This window comes from Nicotiana tabacum, chromosome 14 (genome assembly GCF_000715075.1).
Source record: "Nicotiana tabacum cultivar K326 chromosome 14, ASM71507v2, whole genome shotgun sequence".
In the NCBI taxonomy this organism is placed as follows: Eukaryota; Viridiplantae; Streptophyta; class Magnoliopsida; order Solanales; family Solanaceae; genus Nicotiana; species Nicotiana tabacum.
This window is the reverse complement of record NC_134093.1, coordinates 1,485,143-1,505,964: the sequence shown is the minus strand read 5'-3', so window position 1 is coordinate 1,505,964 and position 20,822 is coordinate 1,485,143. Positions and strand designations below refer to the sequence as shown.

At 35.9% G+C, this 20,822-nt stretch overlaps 1 protein-coding gene across 2 annotated transcripts; it reads left to right on the top strand.

Moving 5' to 3' along the window:
* The first annotated feature begins 582 nt into the window (after window positions 1–582).
* LOC107780513 (ATP-dependent DNA helicase 2 subunit KU70-like) lies at window positions 583–20,599 on the top strand. 2 transcript variants are annotated; one of them, XM_075229188.1, is made up of 19 exons: window positions 583–845; window positions 960–1,037; window positions 3,986–4,102; window positions 8,038–8,152; window positions 9,663–9,768; window positions 9,882–9,999; window positions 10,192–10,275; window positions 10,352–10,410; window positions 12,423–12,556; window positions 12,648–12,691; window positions 15,114–15,190; window positions 16,256–16,403; window positions 16,934–16,995; window positions 17,596–17,656; window positions 18,479–18,571; window positions 18,674–18,791; window positions 19,627–19,729; window positions 19,858–20,029; window positions 20,344–20,599. In XM_075229188.1, the coding sequence occupies exons 1-19, from the start codon at window positions 774–776 to the stop codon at window positions 20,455–20,457; spliced, it is 1,875 nt and encodes a 624-aa protein (XP_075085289.1). In that variant the 5' UTR covers window positions 583–773; the 3' UTR covers window positions 20,458–20,599. The 2 variants fall into 2 exon arrangements, with proteins under 2 accessions (XP_075085289.1, XP_075085290.1); XM_075229189.1 differs by lacking the exon at window positions 3,986–4,102.
* Window positions 20,600–20,822: the final 223 nt, after the last annotated feature.

Here is a 20,822-nt window from a genome sequence, read left to right as displayed (position 1 = left end):
TGCAACAACACCCAATCCCAAAAAAATAATTTCATAAAATTGCATTTTTGAATTCAAAGCTTTGAAACTTTTTAATGGCTGTCAATAGAGTTTTTAATGGATTAACATAGTTTCTAATTCAATCTACTAGCTTCTAATTAATACTATTTTGTTTATTGATTCCAAAAAGCTAAAAGAATGATAACTAAAATGATTCTCTTAATCAGAGCTAATTTTTTTTATTTACTTCCTCGTTTTCATAGGATCTGAAGCAAGAACTTTGCTAGGTACTAATCTTCTATCTTTTTTTCACTTAACATTAGTATCATTTTTTCGATTAATCCACATGAAGATATTAATATAAGAATAGTAATACAGAATGAGAGAGAGATCGAAGAAAGAGAGAGCGAAGAGGGAATTCCCTATTCAATTCATAATATAATGGAATACTTATTAATATTAATTTATATATAATTGATAAATTATATATCAACTTGTAATTAATTTAAAAACCTAAATAACGAAGATAAATAAGTTTCTAATATTGTACGTATAGAAGTGTCTAAAATTCCCTTAAATAAATGAAAATGTATTTGGCAATACAATTACCCCAATTGAAAAAAAGAAGTGTCTAAAAGAAGGCGGGATGCCAAAACTTCGTCTCCTTCTCGAACAAGCAGCCCCTTCAGAGAAGAAGTCACACTTTTAAAAGTTAAAACCCCTATAAAACCTAAAGCCTCATCTTCTTCTGCTTCACTTTATTGTTAAAAAGAATTCTTTAGAATCACTTCAATATGTCAATGGACCTAGACCCAGATGAAGTCTTTCGTGACGATGAAGATGATCCTGAAAGTGAATTTTACAAGGTCCCTATTATTATTATTAATAATTTTTATTCACTTACTTGTTTGTGTTAAAGTTGAAAATTAAATTATTTGGTATTTTTATATCTAAAATGTGCAATCAAATTAAACATGCAGGAAAGAGATGCTACTAAGGAATTATTGGTATACCTTGTGGATGCTTCGCCCAAAATGTTTTCCACTACTTGCCCTACGGTTAGTGCTAAATTACCAGTTATTTTTCTCATTTTGTTTAATTTTTTAACTTGATTTTGGTTCCTTTATTCTATTGACATTTTTCCGTCACTTCACTTCAGAAATTATTACTCCCTCGTTCCAATTTATGTGACATAGTTTGTCTGGGCACGTTGTTTAAGAAAAAAGAAAAACATGTGATCTAAAACAAATTTGTGTGACATTAAGGGTAAAATGAGAAATTTAAAGTTAAATTTTATCTAAATATAAAAATGTATCATTCTTTTAGGTACAAACTAAAAAGCAAAGCACATCACATAAATTAGGCTAGAGGAAGTGATAAAACCGTGACAGTGGTGTCCAGGCTAGCTAGCGTGCAATCTATCTCGACTATTCCACTGAGTACCTGCTACCTCCCAGTAGCATTTATAACGGATAACTATGCTTACCAAGGCTTAAACATATGGAAATAGATTATCTAATGTTGTTTTTGCCTCCACTGAAAAATTGAAAAAAATAGAATGTGCCTTTTAAACTATATGATTAGAAGATTAGTTCATTCAGTAGAGGTGAACGGGGATACTTGATGATATGTTAAGCTGATAAAGATGACTGTTTCATTGTGAAGTTCTTTTAGAAGCTAAGTTATAATCCGATTGAAAGGCGTTTATTGTTAAGCACGGTTTCATCGAGTATGCCAACCTATTACTTATCCCTGTTGCAAGCACCGGTGAGCATCACAGAAAAACTGGAGCGACTCCAAAGGAACTTTCTATGGGATGCGGCGGATGGAACTAGAAAGTTTCATCTAGTGAATTGGCAAACAGTCACTTCCCCAAAGAAGTGGGGTGGACTTGGAGTGAAAGATCTTAGGGTATATAACAGAGCTTTAATGGGAAAGTGGCTGTGGAGATTCGGGGTAGAAGAGCATGCTCTATGGAGGGAGGTCATAGTAGAAAAGTATGATTCAACGGGAGGGGGTTGGAGGACCAAGGCGATCACAACACCTTTCGGGTGTGGCATGTGGAGGAGTATCATGAAGAATTGGGAAGCATTCAGTGGCAACATCACTTACAGGGTGGGGGATGGAAGGAGAATCAGCTTTTGGAATCATAGGTGGTGTGGAGAGGATCCTTTGAGGGTCTCCTTCCCCCACGTCTTCAGAGTTTCAAACCAGAAGGAACTGATGGTCCAACAGATTCGCAAGGAGCATGAAGGGGGGTAGTATGGGACCTCTCATTCAGGGGGAACATGCAAGATTGGGAGATTGCGGAGCTTCAAGTTTTGTTGGCACTGCTATACGGGCAAGACATGCTCCAGCCATCCTGCGACTCTTGGAGATGGGGCTTGCGTGGAGATGGTTTGTTCATCGTAAAGTCATTTTATCAGAGTATGTTGGTTAGAGAGGAGACCACTTTTCCATACTCCTCGATCTGGATTCCTAGGGCGCCCACGAAGGTGTGCTTTTTTGCATGGCTAGCGGCAAGGGGAGTGATTTTGATTGCTGAAAATCTCCGAAAGAGGGGAATTACACTTGTTAGTTGGTGCTACATGTGTAAAAGCTCTAGAAAAAAAAGTAGTTGATCACCTTATGTTGCATTGCCTTGTGTCCTCAGCTTTGTGGAGGGCAATCCTGAATCTCTTTGGTGTTCAATGGGTGATGCCAAGCACTGTAAAGGAAATGTTATATAGCTGGGGCGGTTTCCGTAGAAGAAGAAAGCAAAAGGCGTGGAAATTCGCTCCGTTAGCTCTCATGTGGGTAGTATGGGGGGAGAGAAATAGGAGAGCTTTTGAGGAGATTGAGTCTCCTTTTTCACATCTTAAGAATAGCCTTTTATCTTTGATCGCTTTTTGGTGCACTCACTTAGCCCCTACTTGTATAGAAGATTGGGCGTCTTTTGTAGAGGATCATGTTCTGATGTAAATTCTCTACGTCTTTGGTATACTTTGTGTACACGGGAGTTCTCTCCCTTTTGATTAATACAATTTACCTTATCAAAAAAAATTGTTAAGCACGGTTGTGAACACGGTTCTTGTGACACGCTCTTGATGAAAAATAAGGGAGGAAGATAAGCTGTATCCGTAGAGAGCAGGGTTCAGACCATTTCAGACCATAGCAATGACCAAAAACACTAGGGAGAAAGATAAATCATATCTGCTTAAGCCTTGGTTGGTAGAATTATCTGGTACATATGCTGGTTGGAGGTAACAGGTACCCGGTAGAATATTTAAGGAGTGCAAGCTAACCTATATACCATAGATATAAAAGGAAGAAAAAGAGAAAGGGAGGAAGATAAGTTAGGACCTAGTGGGCGTTTGGACATAAGAATTGTGAAATTCCGGAAAAAAGTAAAATTTTCTTTCAAGTAAAAATGGTATTTTAATATTAGAGTTGTGTTTGGACATAAATACAATTTGGAGCTATTTTTGAATTTTTGTGAGTGATTTGAAGTGCAAATTTTGAAAAACAGTTTTTTTTTTTGAGTTTTTGGAATTTCTGAAAAATTCCGAAATTCAACTTTAAGTGAAATTTGAAATTTTCATGGCGAACACTGATTCCGAAAAAAGTGAAAATTTTCCGAAAAAAGTGATTTTTTTTATGGCCAAACAGGTCTTGTTTGGTGTGTTTTGAACTTTTGGATGGAGTCTTGAGAAATTAAAGGTTTTTGGCAACTCCCTTTTTCTTTTATTTCAGAAAATTAAGGGTATCTCCGGAGGCATATTTTGCTCAGTTTAGGACTTGTTTTTTGAGGGGTAGTGGTGGTGGTTGGGAGGCACCTCCTTGAGATTGGAGTGCTAATGCATTTCGGTTTCTTGTAATTTTTTATTTTGATTGAGTTTGTGCATGTAGTTGTACAATTATTACGAGCAGTATTTCTCTTGAAAACATTTTTGTCATAATCCTTTAGCATTTTTGACCCTTTGAGTGTAAAAATGTGGAATCCCACTCAGTTTTTCAATTTTTGCAGGATGATGATAAGACCGCTACTCATTTTCAACTTTCCATCAATTGCATTGCACAATCTCTCAGAACTCAGATTATTAATAGGTCTTATGATGAAGTTGCTATATGCTTCTTTAACACTGTAAGCTTTTTGTTCCTCATAAACTGTACATCACAAGATGTGCCTTCGACAACTTCTTTTATATAACATCCTTAGTCGCTGCTTTTTTTTAATTATCTAAAATTATTTAAGATTTTATGTTAGTTAAAATATAGTGCTACCTAATATTTGCAGGATCCTATTTTTTATATAAAAAAGGCAGAATAGGCTAGTAGATCCTTGTACTTATTCCGATTTGACATTTCGGTCCTCCTACTTCACCTATTTTCATCCAGGCACTTTAACCTGATCAAAGTCTATATTTTAAACCCTTCTGACTATGTGTGTATCTCACTTGCTTGACGTGGATGACACATCATATTTCACGTCATTTTTTATATTCTATCTACTATTATATACTATTTTTTAAAAGAAAAAGAAAAAAAATTAATGCCTCCATCTCATCTCCCTTCTCTCAAATTAGCGCTGCCTTGTGCTTAGCAGTGCACAGATTTCTTTCCCTTGTCCGTCTCACCATTCCGTGATCAATAACCATTTAGATATTTTTAATTAGGCAGGTAAGCGCCGCATTGTTCTTAGCAACGGCTATCAACGCAATATTATCTGCTTGGTGCTTGCGGAGCTGGATTTGGGGGGAGGGAGGGGAGATGTTCACAACCAAAAGGGGGAGGGAGAAAGAAGAAGCCGGGTTGGGGGGTCTCACGACCAGAGAAAGTCAAAATTAAATGAAAACAGATGAAAATAAGTCTTAGATAGCATAAACGGCCACTTTTAGTAAGGGATTTTCAGAAATTGAGTAATTTTTCTTTTTTTTGAGGGGGAGGGGGAAGAAGAAGAAGAAACGTACAGGGAAAACAAGAAAACGAAAGGGGAGGTCGGGGGGGGGGGGAGGAGAGAAGAAGAAGCGTATAGGGAAAACAAGAAAACGCGGGAGGGGGGAAGAAGCTAACAGGGAAAAGAAAAATGGGGTGGGGTGCGGGAAAGAATCTTTTGTTTTTTGCTTTTTTACATATTTTATTTTTATCCTTTTATTTTATTTTTCATTCTTATTTTAATAATTTTCTTCTTCTTATTTTAATTATTTCTTATTCAAAATGTCATATTCATGCTAGTTGTCCGTGTGAACTACACTCATATTGTCCAGCTCAACCATTTTGTTGCCACATGTGCTTGGTCAACAGTCAGAGGGTTTTAAAATATAGGCTTTGATCAAGTTAAAGTGTCTGGATGAAACTTTGTAGATTATAGGGACTGGGATGACAAACCGGAACAAGTACAAGTGTCTAATAGGCTATTCTGCCTATAAAAAAAGCTGAATCCTGAACTAGCCTTTATTGGACCTTCTTTTCCAGCTTGATTGTTACTTGAGAATTCTGTTACTTTATAGTGTGAGAGGAGGCTTTCATATTATGGATGGAAATATGCTGCTAACAAAAAGTGTGGCTGTTCAGCCTAGTTTCTAAGTAAACTTGATAAATATGTGTTAGGTTAGCGGTGTGGATAGGACAAGAGTGGGTTGCTCTAGTGGTAAGCACCTTCCACTTCCTACCAAGAGGTTGTGAGTTTGAGTCACCCCAAGAGCAAGGTGGGGAGTTCTTGGAGGGAAGGAGCCGAGGGTCTATCGGAAACAACCTCTCTACCCCAGGGTAGGGGTAAGGTCTGCGTACACACTACCCTCCCCATACCCCACTAGTGGGATTATACTGGGTTGTTGTTGTTGTTAGCGGTGTGGATAGTGATGTCTCTGATGGTTCTTGTCTCTTTCTCCTGACATGAAAGAACTTCAGACAAGGAATGAAGCAGAAGATGTATCAAAGACGTCTCATAAAAGATAGTTGTACAGACTGTACATTGTGATTTAGGGGATAAATGGGTTATGTGTGGTTGGTATATGTCATACTTTGGTTTGAACAAACATGGACTAACTGTTGCTAAGTAATTTCAACCTTATGATTTGACCTCATCATTCTTTGTCGTACTAGAGGATCGATCCATATTCTCAGCTAATTAGGGGAAGACAGTCTCTATTCATTAGCTATCTGATAAAATTCTAATGTGGATACATATGCGTATAATTCTTGTTTTGCATTTTGTTAGTTTGTGTTTGCTCCAAGTTGTACACATGCAGTCTTTAAGAAATTCTTGTCCCTTATATAGAGTATCTTCTAATTAAATGTTCAAATCAAAGAATGAAGTAAAATTAATATATTTCTGAAGAATGGTATGAAACTGGTAAAGTTATCTGCATCTGAGTTTCAGTTTTACCAAAATCCCTGATAAGTAGACTAGCTTTTCCTTGTGAGTTATGTCCTTCTGTTGTTCTAAAGAACTTTCTGCTTGAAACTCTGAGAACGGAATGGAGGCGCAGGACCTCACAGGAAAGAAGAGTAGCAAGGAGCTAGCTGCACCTAGTAATCAGTGGCGGGTCTATCTTATTCCATTACCATCAGTTTGCTGTCTTTCTTGAATCTCTTTGATGAAAATTATTAGCATCCCACTTTGTTGGATAGAATGGCTGTTGTTTGCTTATATTGTCTTCGGCAATCCTCACCTCATAAGCTAGATTTTGAAGTTACGGTTAGGCCCAAGGTCCAGTTTTTTTACATGGTATTAGAGCTAGACCCATCTCTTCTCTTGGTTTATCTGATGTTGGGCCACTATGTTATGATATCCACGTTCAAGATGTCCAGGTGTTTGGGGGTGGGGGGTGTCTATTTATATGGTTCTGTGAAATCTTCACCTGAGTTAGACCCAAGGTTCACTTTCTTTGCAAAATAGCTTTTTAGGCTGAATTTGACCTAGGGTCCACTTTCTTTACAAAAAATCGCGGACCTCTTGTAGTAAGAGGCTAGAGTAGAAGAAAGGATAGAAAGAGATGCAGTAGCAGAAGATTGAATTATTGCAACATACAGAAACAAGATGAAGTAATGGGACTTGTGTGAAGGCCTTAGCCTACTTTTTGTCATTCCATGTAAGGAGTCCTAGGAGGGTGTTAGGAATGATGTGGGCGAGAACCATTTCTGTGTGGATTTATATTTCCTTTATCAAAAAAGAATGTAAATTTAGATTTTCATTTACTTGTGGGTATCCAGATCTTCCTTGTACTATGTAACAACAACAACAACAACCCAGTAAAATCTCACTAATGGGGTCTGGGGAGGGTAGTGTGTATGCAGACCTTACCCCTACCCCGAAGGAGTAGAGAGGCTGTTTCCAAAAGACCCTCGGCTCAAGAAAACAAAAAGACAAAAAGACAAAAGGAGACAATATTAGTATCACCACAGCAATCATAGGAAAATTATGAACACCATGAAAGTATCATGTCCTCGGAAATCTGGAACCTCGCCATATCCTGCCTGATCACCTCTCCCCAATATTTCTTAGGCCGCCCTCTACCTCTTCTCGTGCCCTGCACAACCAGCCACTCACACCTCTGTACTGGATCATCTGGGCTTCTCCTCTTAACATGTGTAAACCATCTTAGCCTCGCTTCCCGCATCTTGTCATCAATGGGAGCCACGTGCACCTTCTCCCGAATATCATCATTCCTAATCTTATCTATCCTAGTGTGCCCGCACATACACCTCAACATCCTCATTTCTGCTACTTTCATCTTCTGGATATGTGAGTTCTTAACGGGCCAACACTCAACCCCATACATCATGGCCGGTCTAACCACCGCTTTATAAAACTTACCTTTGATTATCGGTGGCACTCTCTTGTCACACAAGACTCTAGATATATATATATGTGTGTGTGTGTATATGTATATGTGATCTAGTTCTATATAGTGCAGCAGACAACGTGAGTAAACAACCACTCTTCTTTCAACGCAAACTAGCTTTTTGCTATTTCTCCCTATTTAACACCCTGTTTCCTGTTTTGTTTCTTATTAGTATCTCCAAATGTCTGTTTAATGATGATTTGTTTATGTTCACCTTTATTTGTAATTTCAGCGGGAAAAAAAGAATTTACAGGACTTAAGTGGCGTTTATGTATTTAATGTTCCAGAAAGAGAGGATCTGGATAGACCAACGGCCAGGCTAATTAAAGAATTTGATCGAATAGAAGGTAAATCTTCATATTGGTCTCTAATTTCGGTACAAGTTTTTGGTGGGTGTATAGTTATGCAACTATCTCTGTTTAGACAAGATTCTAAATTGGTCATCAAAAGCCTAGCCTTACGTCACATCATTACAGTCAAACTCACATACTAAAAGTGACTCGTGCCAAGCTGTTCCATCATCATTTTTTGTTTTCTTTTATTTTTTCTTGTAAATGTGACTTATTTCTAATATTTAGGATAAACCCATCCCCCCCTCCCCCCCCCCCCAAAAAAAAAAAAAAAGAGAGAAAAGAAATCAAAAAAGGAGAAAAAAGGAAGATTAGAAACAAATTGTGCTTTAGTTGATTATAGACCAGCTGAGTTATCTCTTCAGGTGCAATGACCATTTCTGAAACCTTGTATTAGTTTGCTCTCCTTTCTGATGAGCCCTCGTGGTCTATAGTTAGCACTTATATTATTAAAGCATTAGCGACCTGCATAGGAACTTTATGCTAGTGAAGACACTGTGTATAAAAGGCAAGCTTGGTGAATTCGGTTTTTGCCCGTGGCCTTGCTTAGCTAACGCTTTACTGTTGGCACGAAGGTACTAAGTCGTGCACCTGATCACCCGTGGACTCCCTCTTTAAGAGGACATCACTAGACAATAAATATTGTTGGCAAGTGATACCATTAATTGAGCAAGTGATAACATCAATTGTTTTCTTTTTCCTTTTCTGTGTAATCAGTGGGCTGATAGACCTATGAATTGTAGCATCACTTCAGTCTTCACATACATTCTTTTTTCTTTTTGTTGATAACGGTAACTAGTCTTCACATACATTAATTGTTTTAAAAATGTTATGCATGCATTTTCTAGTGACAGGAATAAGAAATTTGAAAAGAAAACTTGCTACTAAAAACTAAAAATGACATCTTTCCATCTAAGTTAAAAATTTAAAATCGTTTTTGAACTTGATTTGCCTAATTTTTTTTCAAGCGATTAATTATAAATTTTTCAATCTCTTATCCCAAAAATTATTTGTCTCTGTTATGATTTTCTCTTGCATTACACACATATATGTAAAATATATTATATTTGAATATCATTCTTAATTTTTTCTACACCATTCTTCATTAAAGCCCACACTTTAGTTATTGCGCGTAAAAAGGGACCTTAGCGCTTTTCTATACTTTTCATTTTTGAGAACTCGGGCTTGTTGTCAGATCTTCCAAATTTGGAACAAGTCTCTCGAATATATGTTGAAGCAATCACTTTCACCGACTCTTCACATTGTCGTATGAAGTGCTTTAATAGTCCTTATTTGACCAGAAAACTGGAATATCCTAAAATGATGATTATTTCATAATTAGTAATAATGCAGAGGATTTTCTGCTATGTCAATGGACTGAGAAAGCTTCATCCTCTATACTATCAGTTAAATGTCTTGCCTCGTCAATGGATGGACTTAACCCGGTGTGACTTTTCTTTTGGTTTTCTAGAGTTGTGCTGCAATCACCTGTTTTATATGTTTGCAGAAATATTTGATAAAGAAATAGGCAGTAAGTATGGAATTGTGCCTGGCTCTCGTGAGAATTCTCTTTACAATGCTCTCTGGGTTGCACAAGCCCTTCTCCGTAAAGGGTAAGATTTGTTCTATTCTCTCGTTTACTAGCCATTTCCTTCTCATTTGCTCTTTGTTTTTCCCTGAAATGCTGTGCGGCCCCTATTTTACTTGTCTTTAAAACCATTTTCAGATCTGCAAAAACTGCTGATAAGCGCATGCTCTTGTTTACAAATGAAGATGATCCTTTTGGAAATCTCAAAGGTGTCATAAAAGTGGATATGATGAGGACAACACTGCAGCGTGCCAAAGTATAGTATCTATGCCACATATTGATATATCAATATTTTAGTCAGTTGAAAACAAATCCTAAGGGAAAAGTAAATTTATGTAAAGATAACTCTGAGTGAATAAAAATTTAGATTGTTTTGTAACTTTGCTTGTCAAATAATTTTTGAATGACTATTACACTACCACTCTACTCATATCGCTAATGGTTGCAGGATGCTCAAGATCTTGGTATTGCAATTGAGCTTCTTCCACTAAGTCGACCAGATGATGATTTCAATGTTTCCCTTTTCTATACTGTATGGTCATTGTTTATTTTTTAGATCCTTCAAAATTGCATGTCGTTGTTATCTAATTCAAGATCTTGGGCTTCAGGATTTACTTGGTTTGGAGGGAGATGACCTTGCTCAGTTCAAGGCTCTTGTAGGAGAGAGGTATACCTTACAAAAATTTTCAACTGTTGAGAATTCCCCATGGATATTTGTGAGCTATTCAAGTTTGTTAATATGCTTAGTATATGTATGGCTATCTCATATGTTAGCACTAGTCAAATGATGAATCTCCATGTAAAAGTAAAACTACTTTCTGATGGATCTGATAGTTATTAACACAACTTACTGTAATATGCTTATGATTATTCATTAAAGGAGTCCAAAAATAGAAGAGCTTGTTTCATAATAGTCGTGCTTTCTTTCGGTGACTGAAATGAGGTGGTTGTTTGTTGTGAAAATATATCTCTAAGTGATCTAATATTCACGAAGAACAAATCACCTGAGTTTTCTTTCCTACAACTTCTTATAGTAGTCATGGGGGGGGGGGGGATTCATGTTAGAAGAACGTTAAGTTTATTAATTGAAAACTTTCCTTTAAACACTATTTATTATTCATGTTTTTAGAAAAAGTGATTATCTTTCAATTAAAAATAATTTTTTTATATTTCAATCAAATTCAAAAACTTTATCTACATATTAAAAAATAAAATTTATTTTTATTACATAGCCTAATACATATTGTCTTAAAGTTGCCAAGTGGCTTTTTATTAGCTTACCACTTGGCTTAACCTCAATGCAAACTACTCTCCTATTTTATATATATAGAAAGATATAGATAATAGAATTGCCAAATGGATTTTTATTAGCTTGTCACTAACCTCAATGAAAACTACTCTCCTATTTTATATATATATAGATATAGAATTAGATTGTTAACATTCAGAGTTTTCTGTCTGTCCCTTCAAGATGCATTTCTCCTTATGTCTAGGCATTTGTACATAGTGTGTGGAAGCATGCATGTATTTTTTTTTCTATGTAGCATAACATAATATAATCATATTTTTTGGTAAGTAACACAATATAATCATATATAACCGTTGAAGTTTCTAAAGATTAGAAAATCTTTGAATTTGTTGTATCACCAGACCACATATACAGATAGATTTAATCCTGATAGAAAGCTACTATCATTTAAGAAAATAATTGCTGAGAGACTGACATAGATGTATAAGACAGACAAGATTATCGTCCAATATAATTAGGCAGGGACATCACAAGTCTGGTAAATGAAATATGAAAGTATAGTTACCATGTGGTTGTTCCATTGAGTAGAATTTAGCAGGCATGAATAGAGACAATGAGATAAAACTTGAAATTAGAGGGATTGAACATGAAAAGGACATAAAATTCATCAACTTGTGTATAACGCAAGTAAAAAAAGCATAATACTAAAGAGAGAATGAAGAACGTTCAGACTATCAGCAAAGCTCCTCTACTTCCAATTTCAGGCTTCGCTGAAGGACAAATTTCATTTTTTTCAATAGGTGTTGTTTACTGTACAATGTACTTCTTTGTTATTTGAATAGTCTTCTTGAACAATAGGAAGAGGTTTTTTACTGGAAGGAGAACAGAAGGGAAATAACATCCATCTTGTGCCTGTAGAGAGAAATGAGTGGTCCAAATGGGTGATATGAATGTTAAACATATTACTTGTTAGTTTCATTTATTTATTTTCTTGATTGATGACATGAATACTCAAATGTGGAAAACCAAATAACATGAAGATGAGATGACCAGATTGGTAGGGGGGGTTGAATACAACCTGGGTAGACGCTCAAGATTTGGTATCTGTGCTTCCTACGTCGTTCAACAGCTCAATTTTGTACACATCTTTTATTTATCTGAGAATCTGATTGTGGTGGGTCTTGTGCCTATGTTACTGATTTATGCATTTTTAGAGCTTCCTCCATTTCCGTATAAAAAGAAACTTCCACCATTTCCAAAATCTGTGGTTTTATTCTCTTATGATCAAGATGTCTGGATAATAAATGCCAGTTCGCAAGGTGTTAAGGAGTTGAATGTACTTAGAGCCTGTTGTTTTTTATTATCCTTTTAGAGCCTAAATTTACTAATAATATGTTGGCCATGTTCCTTCCCTATGTTTGCTATATCAGGTTTGAAGATTTGAAAGACCAGCTAAGAAAACGCATGTTTAAGAAGCGCAGAGTTCGAAGACTTAGATTTTTGATTTTTAATGGATCATCTATCGAACTTAACACCTATGCTTTGATCCGTCCAACTAATCCTGGTCTGCCTTTGTTGCCCTATCTTTCACTATGTAATGATTACTGTTAGGTGATTATAAAGTAATCTTAAGACCTCTTCTTAACTTTCTGCAGGGACAATAACTTGGCTTGACTCGATGACCAATCTTCCTTTGAAGGTACTTATTAGCTTCATCATCATGCTTTGCTTTAATCTTTTTTTTTCCTTTTGCAGTTTTCTGTCAGTTTTGCTGTGTTTATGTGCGTCTCTTTTTTGGTGGGAGGGAGCTTCATGGAATGGTTGATCATAACTAACCTTCGTACTTTTTTGGGGTTTTGATCTAAGTTGCTCGGATACGGGTGCGGGTGTCCGATACGAGTGCGGATCTAGAGGTCGGATCCTTCGAGATGTAAATTCTAAGATTCGGGGATACGGATCCTAGTACGGATACGGGTGCGGGAATTGGGCTAAAAATAATTCAAAAAAATAAAAATATCTCTACATTATGAAATTTTTTGTGGAATACTTGCATATAGCTTGTAAAGCGTGGATTTCTTTTTATTCTCAAGTTGTAGATAAGTAAAGGATTGATTTCCTAGATAAGGTATGCTATTTTCTTCAAATTTACCCTAGTTTTGGTTCTGATTTCGGGAATCAAATTGTATCTAGTCTCGAACTTTTTCGTCCGTCGCGGTCGAAGTACCCAAAATCGTTTGACCAGATTTGGTACGGATCCCATACCCACACCCACACTAGTGCCGTGTCGACACGGGTGCGGCACCTAAACTATCGTGTCATAGCAACTTAGGTTTTGATTCCTTATAAGTTCTGACTGTAATGGATTTGCATCTATCTTTTGCTTATTCGTTGAGTACTAGTTGCTGTTTCTTTACTTTAGAACACCGACCATTTTGCCCTAAGCAAAATCTTATTTGACCTTCCATCTTCCTATATATTCTGTCAGCATTCAGTTGGGTGATTGCATCTATACATTTTTATGGAAAGAAACATCAGGATAAGTTTTTGGTTTCACTTCTATGTTGAGATCCTGGTAATGAATATTATCTGGCACTCTTTATTAATGAATATCATGTGGAGATCTTGCTATGAGTCCATTGCAAAACGAACAAGCAACTTTATTAAATAAAATGATCATGATTTTTATTTTATTTATCTGTTATTATTTATTAAACGAGTCCTTCTAAAGCACTTTAGGTGCTCTTATCTGAGTATTTCTAGTTTCTTGTTCCACATTCTATCTTGAAAAAATAATACATAGAATTCCGTATATATTATATAGGTATTACTTGTGCAATTTTATACTAACATTGTGTTACATTGTTAGACTAGTTTTAGTAATCCAAACTTTTGTACCACAACCAAATGTTGTATTAGTAATGTTGTGTTTTATACTGAACTTACTATTTCTTATACGGGAAATCAAACAAGCTCGTAGAGTTTTGGAGTTCACTGGAAAAGTAATTACTCTCTACTTCAGATTAGTAATGTGTCTTTGGAGAATCTAATTAATGCGTTAGATCTAGCACACAAGGTTCACAAGAAAAAAAGGGCAGCCCGGTGCATGAAGCATCCCGCATTCACGCAGGGTCCGGGGAAGGGCCGCACTCACACAAGGTTCACTAGATGAGAAGTATTTGTAGTTATAGAAGAAAGTTTGTGAAAGTCAAAGTTGTGTTTGAACATGAACTTAATTTGAAAAAAAAGTTTGTGAAAGTTGAAGATTTGAGAGTAGAAACCAGTGTTTCACTTGAAATATACTTTCAAACCGATATTTCAATCTTTCACCTGAAGTTCAAATGCTGACGTGCAGTATTTGTAAATATTGCAATAATATTTATGTCAAACGGGCCCTTAGTTTAGGATGAAATAGTTTCAACCTAGAGCGGAATGGACATAGAGGATTACTATAGCCGGCTCTGACTAGCTTGAGATTGAGGAGTTGATTGATTTGGTTTTTATGTAAACTTTTTCTGAAAATTTAACTCCTACCTTTGTACAATGGTAGCATACTAGAAGATAAAAAGTAAAAACAGTTGGGGGCTGTTGTGTCTGAGTGGGGGACTGTAGATGGGAGGGGGTATGATGGAAACATAGGTGAAATTTGATCGGATTGTTATACTGTGCCACTAAAGAGGGTGTTGGCTGTATTTTGGGATGGTGTTGCAAGTGGGTATTGAGCTGCATAATGTCGCATATTGAATATTTTTCTGAAGAAAAAGAAGACTCAGTTTCATAAGGAATTTCTAAAGGTTTTGAACTATTTTGTCATTTGCCTTAAAATTATTTTGTTGGATGCTTTCTTCACATATTTATTCTTGCATGTAGCAATAACAATTTTTTGCCATGTCATATTATTATTTGGTAAGTTATTGAGGATTTTTGTGTCAGCTTGTCTCGAGTCCCTTCTTTCTAGGGCAAGTCACCTACTTTCAAGTTGTCATTTTTTTCGATAATTAACTTCAAGTTGTCACTTGTCATTGAAGTTGGTATAAAATTTAATGAAATGTCTGTTCTGCTCTTCTGATAGGATTTCTTGTAGAGTACGTCTTTAAACCTGCTGTGTTCTTTCTTGTTTACAGACAGAGAGGTCCTTCATATGTGCTGATACTGCTGCTATAATTCAGGAGCCTGTAAAGCGCTTTCAATCTTACAAAAAGTCGGTATCTGTTTCTTAAAACAATGACTCCTTCCTCTAGTACGCTAGTTTTCTTCTTCTGCTACTATGATTCTACGCTTCTCTTTTGCTTCTTTCTTCTATTATCCTTATTTTAGGATATCTTTTTAGGAGGGAAAATTTTACATGTTTCTGCCAAACCTTTCTATTATAAAATAAAATTACTAATGCATTTTGATCTGAAATTAAATGCTGCAAATTAGTTTTTTATAATGGTGGATAAATCGCGAATGGAAAATCAATTTGCAATTCATGTTATCCTTCTATGGTTTGTTGAGAGTATATTTTAATGATGATCACTTTGAGTGGTTTGATTAAGATTGTCATTATTTTATATTGGATGCTCAAATTAATAACTTTAGTTCCAATTTGATGTTACAAGTACTGAATGCATACATGTTAGTTAAACTCTTATTTTTGAAGATTGTGCTCTTCATTTTGAAGAAGTGTGAGCTCTCTTTTCTCTTTTTGCTTAATGCTCCATTGACTTTGTCGACTTTTGCGCTTTGTCATATAAAACACTGTACAATATTATTTTATTGTTAATAACTGTGTTACATAGTTCGGGATCCAAAAAAATTTAGGAGATTTTCCCGATTTTGCAAACGCATATATAGAGTGCATTTCATGTATGTTGTCAGCAATCAATTTCAGTAAAAAAATTCATTTTTAACAGGTAGAGTGAATGATAATTTGTTTCTTTGCCAAAACTTCAAAAATTTAACTACTAAAGATTAGCTATACCAGAACATACTAAAAAGGAGAAAAAATTTAAGGTAGCCAAATATTACCACCAAGCCTTGCCACAGACTATACAAGTTTTCAGCACCCAACAGCGCTATTTTAATTGGAAACAGGGTGCTAAATCTTCACTATTTGAATAATGAAAAGATTATGTAGTGAACTTAGTAATCCTGGAAAAATTTCAAATTTTGTTTCCATGATATGCTATCATTTGCTTTATTTAATGATCGAATGACCAGCCCAACTTGACTCTGGTATACTTCTTCAATCATTCACTGATGTCTTGTTCGCTTTTTGTTTCAGTGAGAACGTCATGTTTTCTATGGATGAGCTTTCAGAAGTCAAGAGAGTTTCAACTGGTCATCTTCGTCTTCTGGGCTTCAAGCCATTAAGCTGCTTAAAGGATTATCATAACCTGAAGCCAGCAACTTTTGTCTTTCCCAGTGATGAGGTAGTTTCATCAATAACCCACCTACATTATGCTTCTTTTGATTCAGTATATGATCATTGTTAAAGGCTAGTCACAGTCTTCACGCGTCTTCATTGTTGACTATCTATGCCGGTTGATGTTAGTCTAACCACTATTGGTAAGTTCTTTTATATAAAGCATATGGCACTTTTGCGAGTTTATCTTGTTGACAGAAGGGGTGGATTGGATTATTTCACCTTTTAAAACTACATCTAGCTGACAAAAGTGTATGTCATGTGAATCTCTCAGTAATAAAGAGACGAGTCTGATGAGTGATCTTGAACTTTATCCTTTATTTCAACATTTCTATACCTATCTTCATGTCCATATGGCATAGTTAATCGAATTTAGCTTTAACAACTTGCACTATGCAGTACCAGTAGTTTTTAACCCATAACATTTTTCCCCTTCGAATCCACCAATTAGGAATTATGCCTTTCACCATCTCTTAAGTCTTAAAATATGTCATTTCCATGACGACCAATTCTGTTGCTTCTCTTGCTCCCTGGCAGGAACTGATTGGAAGCACTTGTCTTTTCGTTGCTCTCCACAGATCAATGGTGCGGCTTAAGCGGTTAGTATGCCTGAATATTTTGTTCATTGAATTAGAAAATACGTTTAAGTTAATAGTAGGGAGCGATAAGTGCCAGTTATGCATATTTTGATCTATTATCTAATTTTAGAAGTGGCTAGATGCCCTCTTTCTTCAGTTAAGGTTCATGCATTCTACTTTGAACTGGTTTCTCATTTTCATTTCTGTCACTGATTGAAATGTTTTGTTAATTTAAATCTGAAAATGTGTGTCTAGGCAGCCTTTTGTTTAAAGTAGTTTTAGGCAACTGTTTTGTTGTCTTCCTCTCCCTCACATTTCACCCTATGTTTAGGTTGTTTAAGCAAGTCTATCAGCATGCCACTGTGCTATAATGCTGTGCTGAATTTTGTTTGAAGTCATGTGTTAAAACAGGCTGCAACTAGTTTGCGTTGATCTCAACCATTACATAAGTGGCACTTTTTGCCGACTTTTGGGCATCTTTCTGCTTGCCTTTTCCTCATTAATACTAGTTTCAATTATTTTATATGTACCCTACCCTAGAAATAAATTCATCATCTTTTTGTTGCTATGCTTCTTAAGCGTGTTGCTATTCTTGTGTTTGACTTTTAACTATCATCGCAGCTTTGCAGTTGCTTTCTATGGGAATTCAAGTCATCCTCAATTGGTTGCTCTTGTTGCACAAGTAAGATAACCTTTTCCCTCTCCAAATATTTTTGGATTATAATGTAAGATAATGCTGCCTATTGATGCACCCATGATTGCTGATGCTGGGATCAGCAATAGCCTCTGACATGCATTGAAGGATATGAAGAGTGATCTGTCACTTTTCCAGGTCAAAAATCATATTGTTCTTGCAATTCAAGAGAGTTTTTAAGAATATTAAGTCGAACATTCTTAATCATTATGTGATGGTATTTTCAGATTCTAAGACTAAAAGAACTTTCCTTACTTCATGTGGCTCAGCACGTAGCTCTCTTGTGTTTTACTTACCAATTTCAATAAGAGCTTCTCTTCTTTCGTTCTCTTTCAAATGGTATTGGAGCCTCTACGATTTTGATAGAAACTTAAGTAGTTATTCCTACTGGCACCTCATGCTAGGCAGAAGTTTTTCTTCTTTTTATTTTCAGAGTTCAACATTCCGGTCTCTTTCTGCACCTCTTTCGTGATCATTTTGGCTAGACTAAGCCTTTTTTTGTGGACTGTTTTGGCGACACCACTTCTCTTTTTGATAAATACTTCTTAATTTTTAATACACCTACTTTAAAATAATGATCTTTTCCTGGTCCCACTAACTTATGACTGTAACATTAATATTCTTTTCTATTTTTAGTAATATAATAATATGCAAGTTAAGCACACCTTGTAAAACTTTGAGCGCGTTCGAACTTCTCAGTGGAAATGGGGTGGAGGAAGTAGCCCTTATTGGTGTATTCTTTTGTCTGTGAATATTGGCAAAAACTTCTACCTGTTTATCATATATTTTCTTGGTTTTTGATAATTGCAGGATGAAATAATGACTCCTAGTGGTCAAGTCGAGCCACCAGGGATGCATCTCATTTATCTTCCATATTCTGACGATATCAGACATGTTGAAGAGGCAGGCGGAATATTTTTTTATCTCAATGATTAGTCATAATATTTTTTTTCTATCGTGAAAAATAATGAAGTCTACATCTAACGAATGTGGTTATACCTGCAGCTTCATACTGATCCAAATTCCGTACCTCATGCAACTGACGACCAGATAAAGAAGGCCTCTGCTTTAGTGAGACGTATTGACCTCAAAGATTTTTCCGTGTGTCAATTCGCCAATCCTGGTAAGATCTAATAACTTGGGGAAGCTGATTAAAATTCTATGCTGCCACTATACATAGTTTCTATTCCAAATGGAAGCTTTTACAAGGCTCTTCGCTGTTGGTAGAATTGGAAGAGTGGGCTGATGATTTTCATGGAGTGGAACCTTTTGGAGCTTGATGTTATAGTTGGACTGGTCTATCCGATCCATCTATTAGTTGATTAAATGGAAATTAGTAGTGTAAAATTATGGGGTGGACATCCAAAAGAAAAGATGTTCCTCATATACTTTGTTTAACATTTTGAGGTGGTGTAAATTGCTATTCTGCTCATAAACTTTTAATAAAATAGAACTTTTAAAACTCTTGCTATTTAAAGAGGTCTGTAAATTCTGTTAATCCATGTATCTGCATCTGCAGAATATTAAAAAATGAAAAATGTAGTTTAGACAAAATTGTATAAAAAAGTGATTGTATAATGTCATTCTACTTGCCTAAGTTCAACAAGATGACCTTTACATTAATGTACTATTTGTAAGTCATTCAAGACATAGATTCATGTTCTGCTTGCAAAGTTGATGTATCAGGCTGATCTTAGAGAAGATTGCATAGTAAACCATGTAGGATATTTTGTATTGTTTGTTCTTTATAAATCACCGTGAAAAGAATGCTAGTGTGAAGTAGGATACCTAATTCATAGGAGACCCTCTCCAATTAACAAGCATTCTTAATTTCTACAGAACAGTATGAAGTGGAGTGCCCCTTTCTATATACATCAACTCCCTTCCGAAGAATTGTAGCTTATATTTTGCGTCATATAGAAATTCCATTTGTATTCTTACAAGAGCATTTCTTGCAGCATTGCAGAGACATTATGCAGTATTGCAAGCTCTTGCACTTGATGAAGACGAGATGCCTGAAATTAAAGACGAGACTCTTCCCGATGAAGAAGGGATGGCCAGGTAGTGACGGATTTCCACCATCTTAGGTCCCTTTATTCTGTGGTTTTGGTCTCTTTTATTTTTCAACTTGACTCTGTTCAGAAAGCTTGTTATTCTGACATTTCTTTTGTATATTGTTTGGGTGCTAGGCCTGGTATTGTCAAAGCATTGGAAGAATTTAAGCTCTCTGTATATGGGGAGAACTATGAGGAGGACGATGCAAAAACTGATGGAAAAGCTGAACCCTCTAGGAAACGGAAAGCGAATGCTATGAAAGAATATTCCAACTATGACTGGTCTGACCTTGCAGATAATGGGAAGGTAACATTTTCAAGCTTATGATGTTACACTATAGATTCTTGCCTTAGTTTTGGGCTTTACAACAGATTCAGAATGTTATTAAACTATATTTTTCTATGGATGGTTTGTGTTAGCTAAATTAGTTGCGACACAGAAGTCTGTTAGTGACTTAGTTCTTCTATTATATAAGGAACTTTTAGTGAGATGCACTGAATATACTTTGGCCTACGCTGTTATCAACGCCCGACTCTTTTTCAGAATGCACATCATAGAATTCCATTAGTTTTCAGTAGTATATATTTGGGTTTCACTTTTTTTTGTTTGCCATCTTGCAGTTAAAGGATTTAACAGTGGTAGAGCTGAAGTATTACCTAGCTGCATATGACATTCCGGTCACAGGAAAGAAAGAAGTCTTGATTAGTAGGATCTTAACTCATATGGGTAAGTGAGTTGTAACTATTTCAGATCTTTGGCTGTTTGCCATAGGTTTGTACAGTATACATTCTTTTTTTGTAGCTTGTTAAGTAGTTAATCTTTCTTTCAGTTTGAGACTTGTACTTCTGGCATTATTTTGGAAATTAAGTTTTGTTGTCATCTGTTGCTGCATGTATATAAAAATTGTGGTGGCATTGATCGAATATGGATGTCAATGGGGTAGGAATGGAGTTGATTCTACTTGACCAGCTTTGCCAATACTCCTTGAAAAATTAACTTAAATAGCCACCCATCCAAAAAATAGCCGGCAAATGTATAATATATGTATAGTTTATGTATATATCTTCCTTTTGCTCTTCCTTCGGTTTGCCTCCACGAA

Bases quoted from the DNA above. Each gene is read 5' to 3' on its own strand.
- LOC107780513 (XM_075229188.1), top strand. From the start codon at position 774: ATGTCAATGGACCTAGACCCAGATGAAGTCTTTCGTGACGATGAAGAT. The intron at 4,103-8,037 runs GTAAGCTTTTTG...TTGTAATTTCAG, and splicing joins CTATATGCTTCTTTAACACT to CGGGAAAAAAAGAATTTACA. The intron at 17,657-18,478 runs GTAAGATAACCT...TGATAATTGCAG, and splicing joins TGGTTGCTCTTGTTGCACAA to GATGAAATAATGACTCCTAG.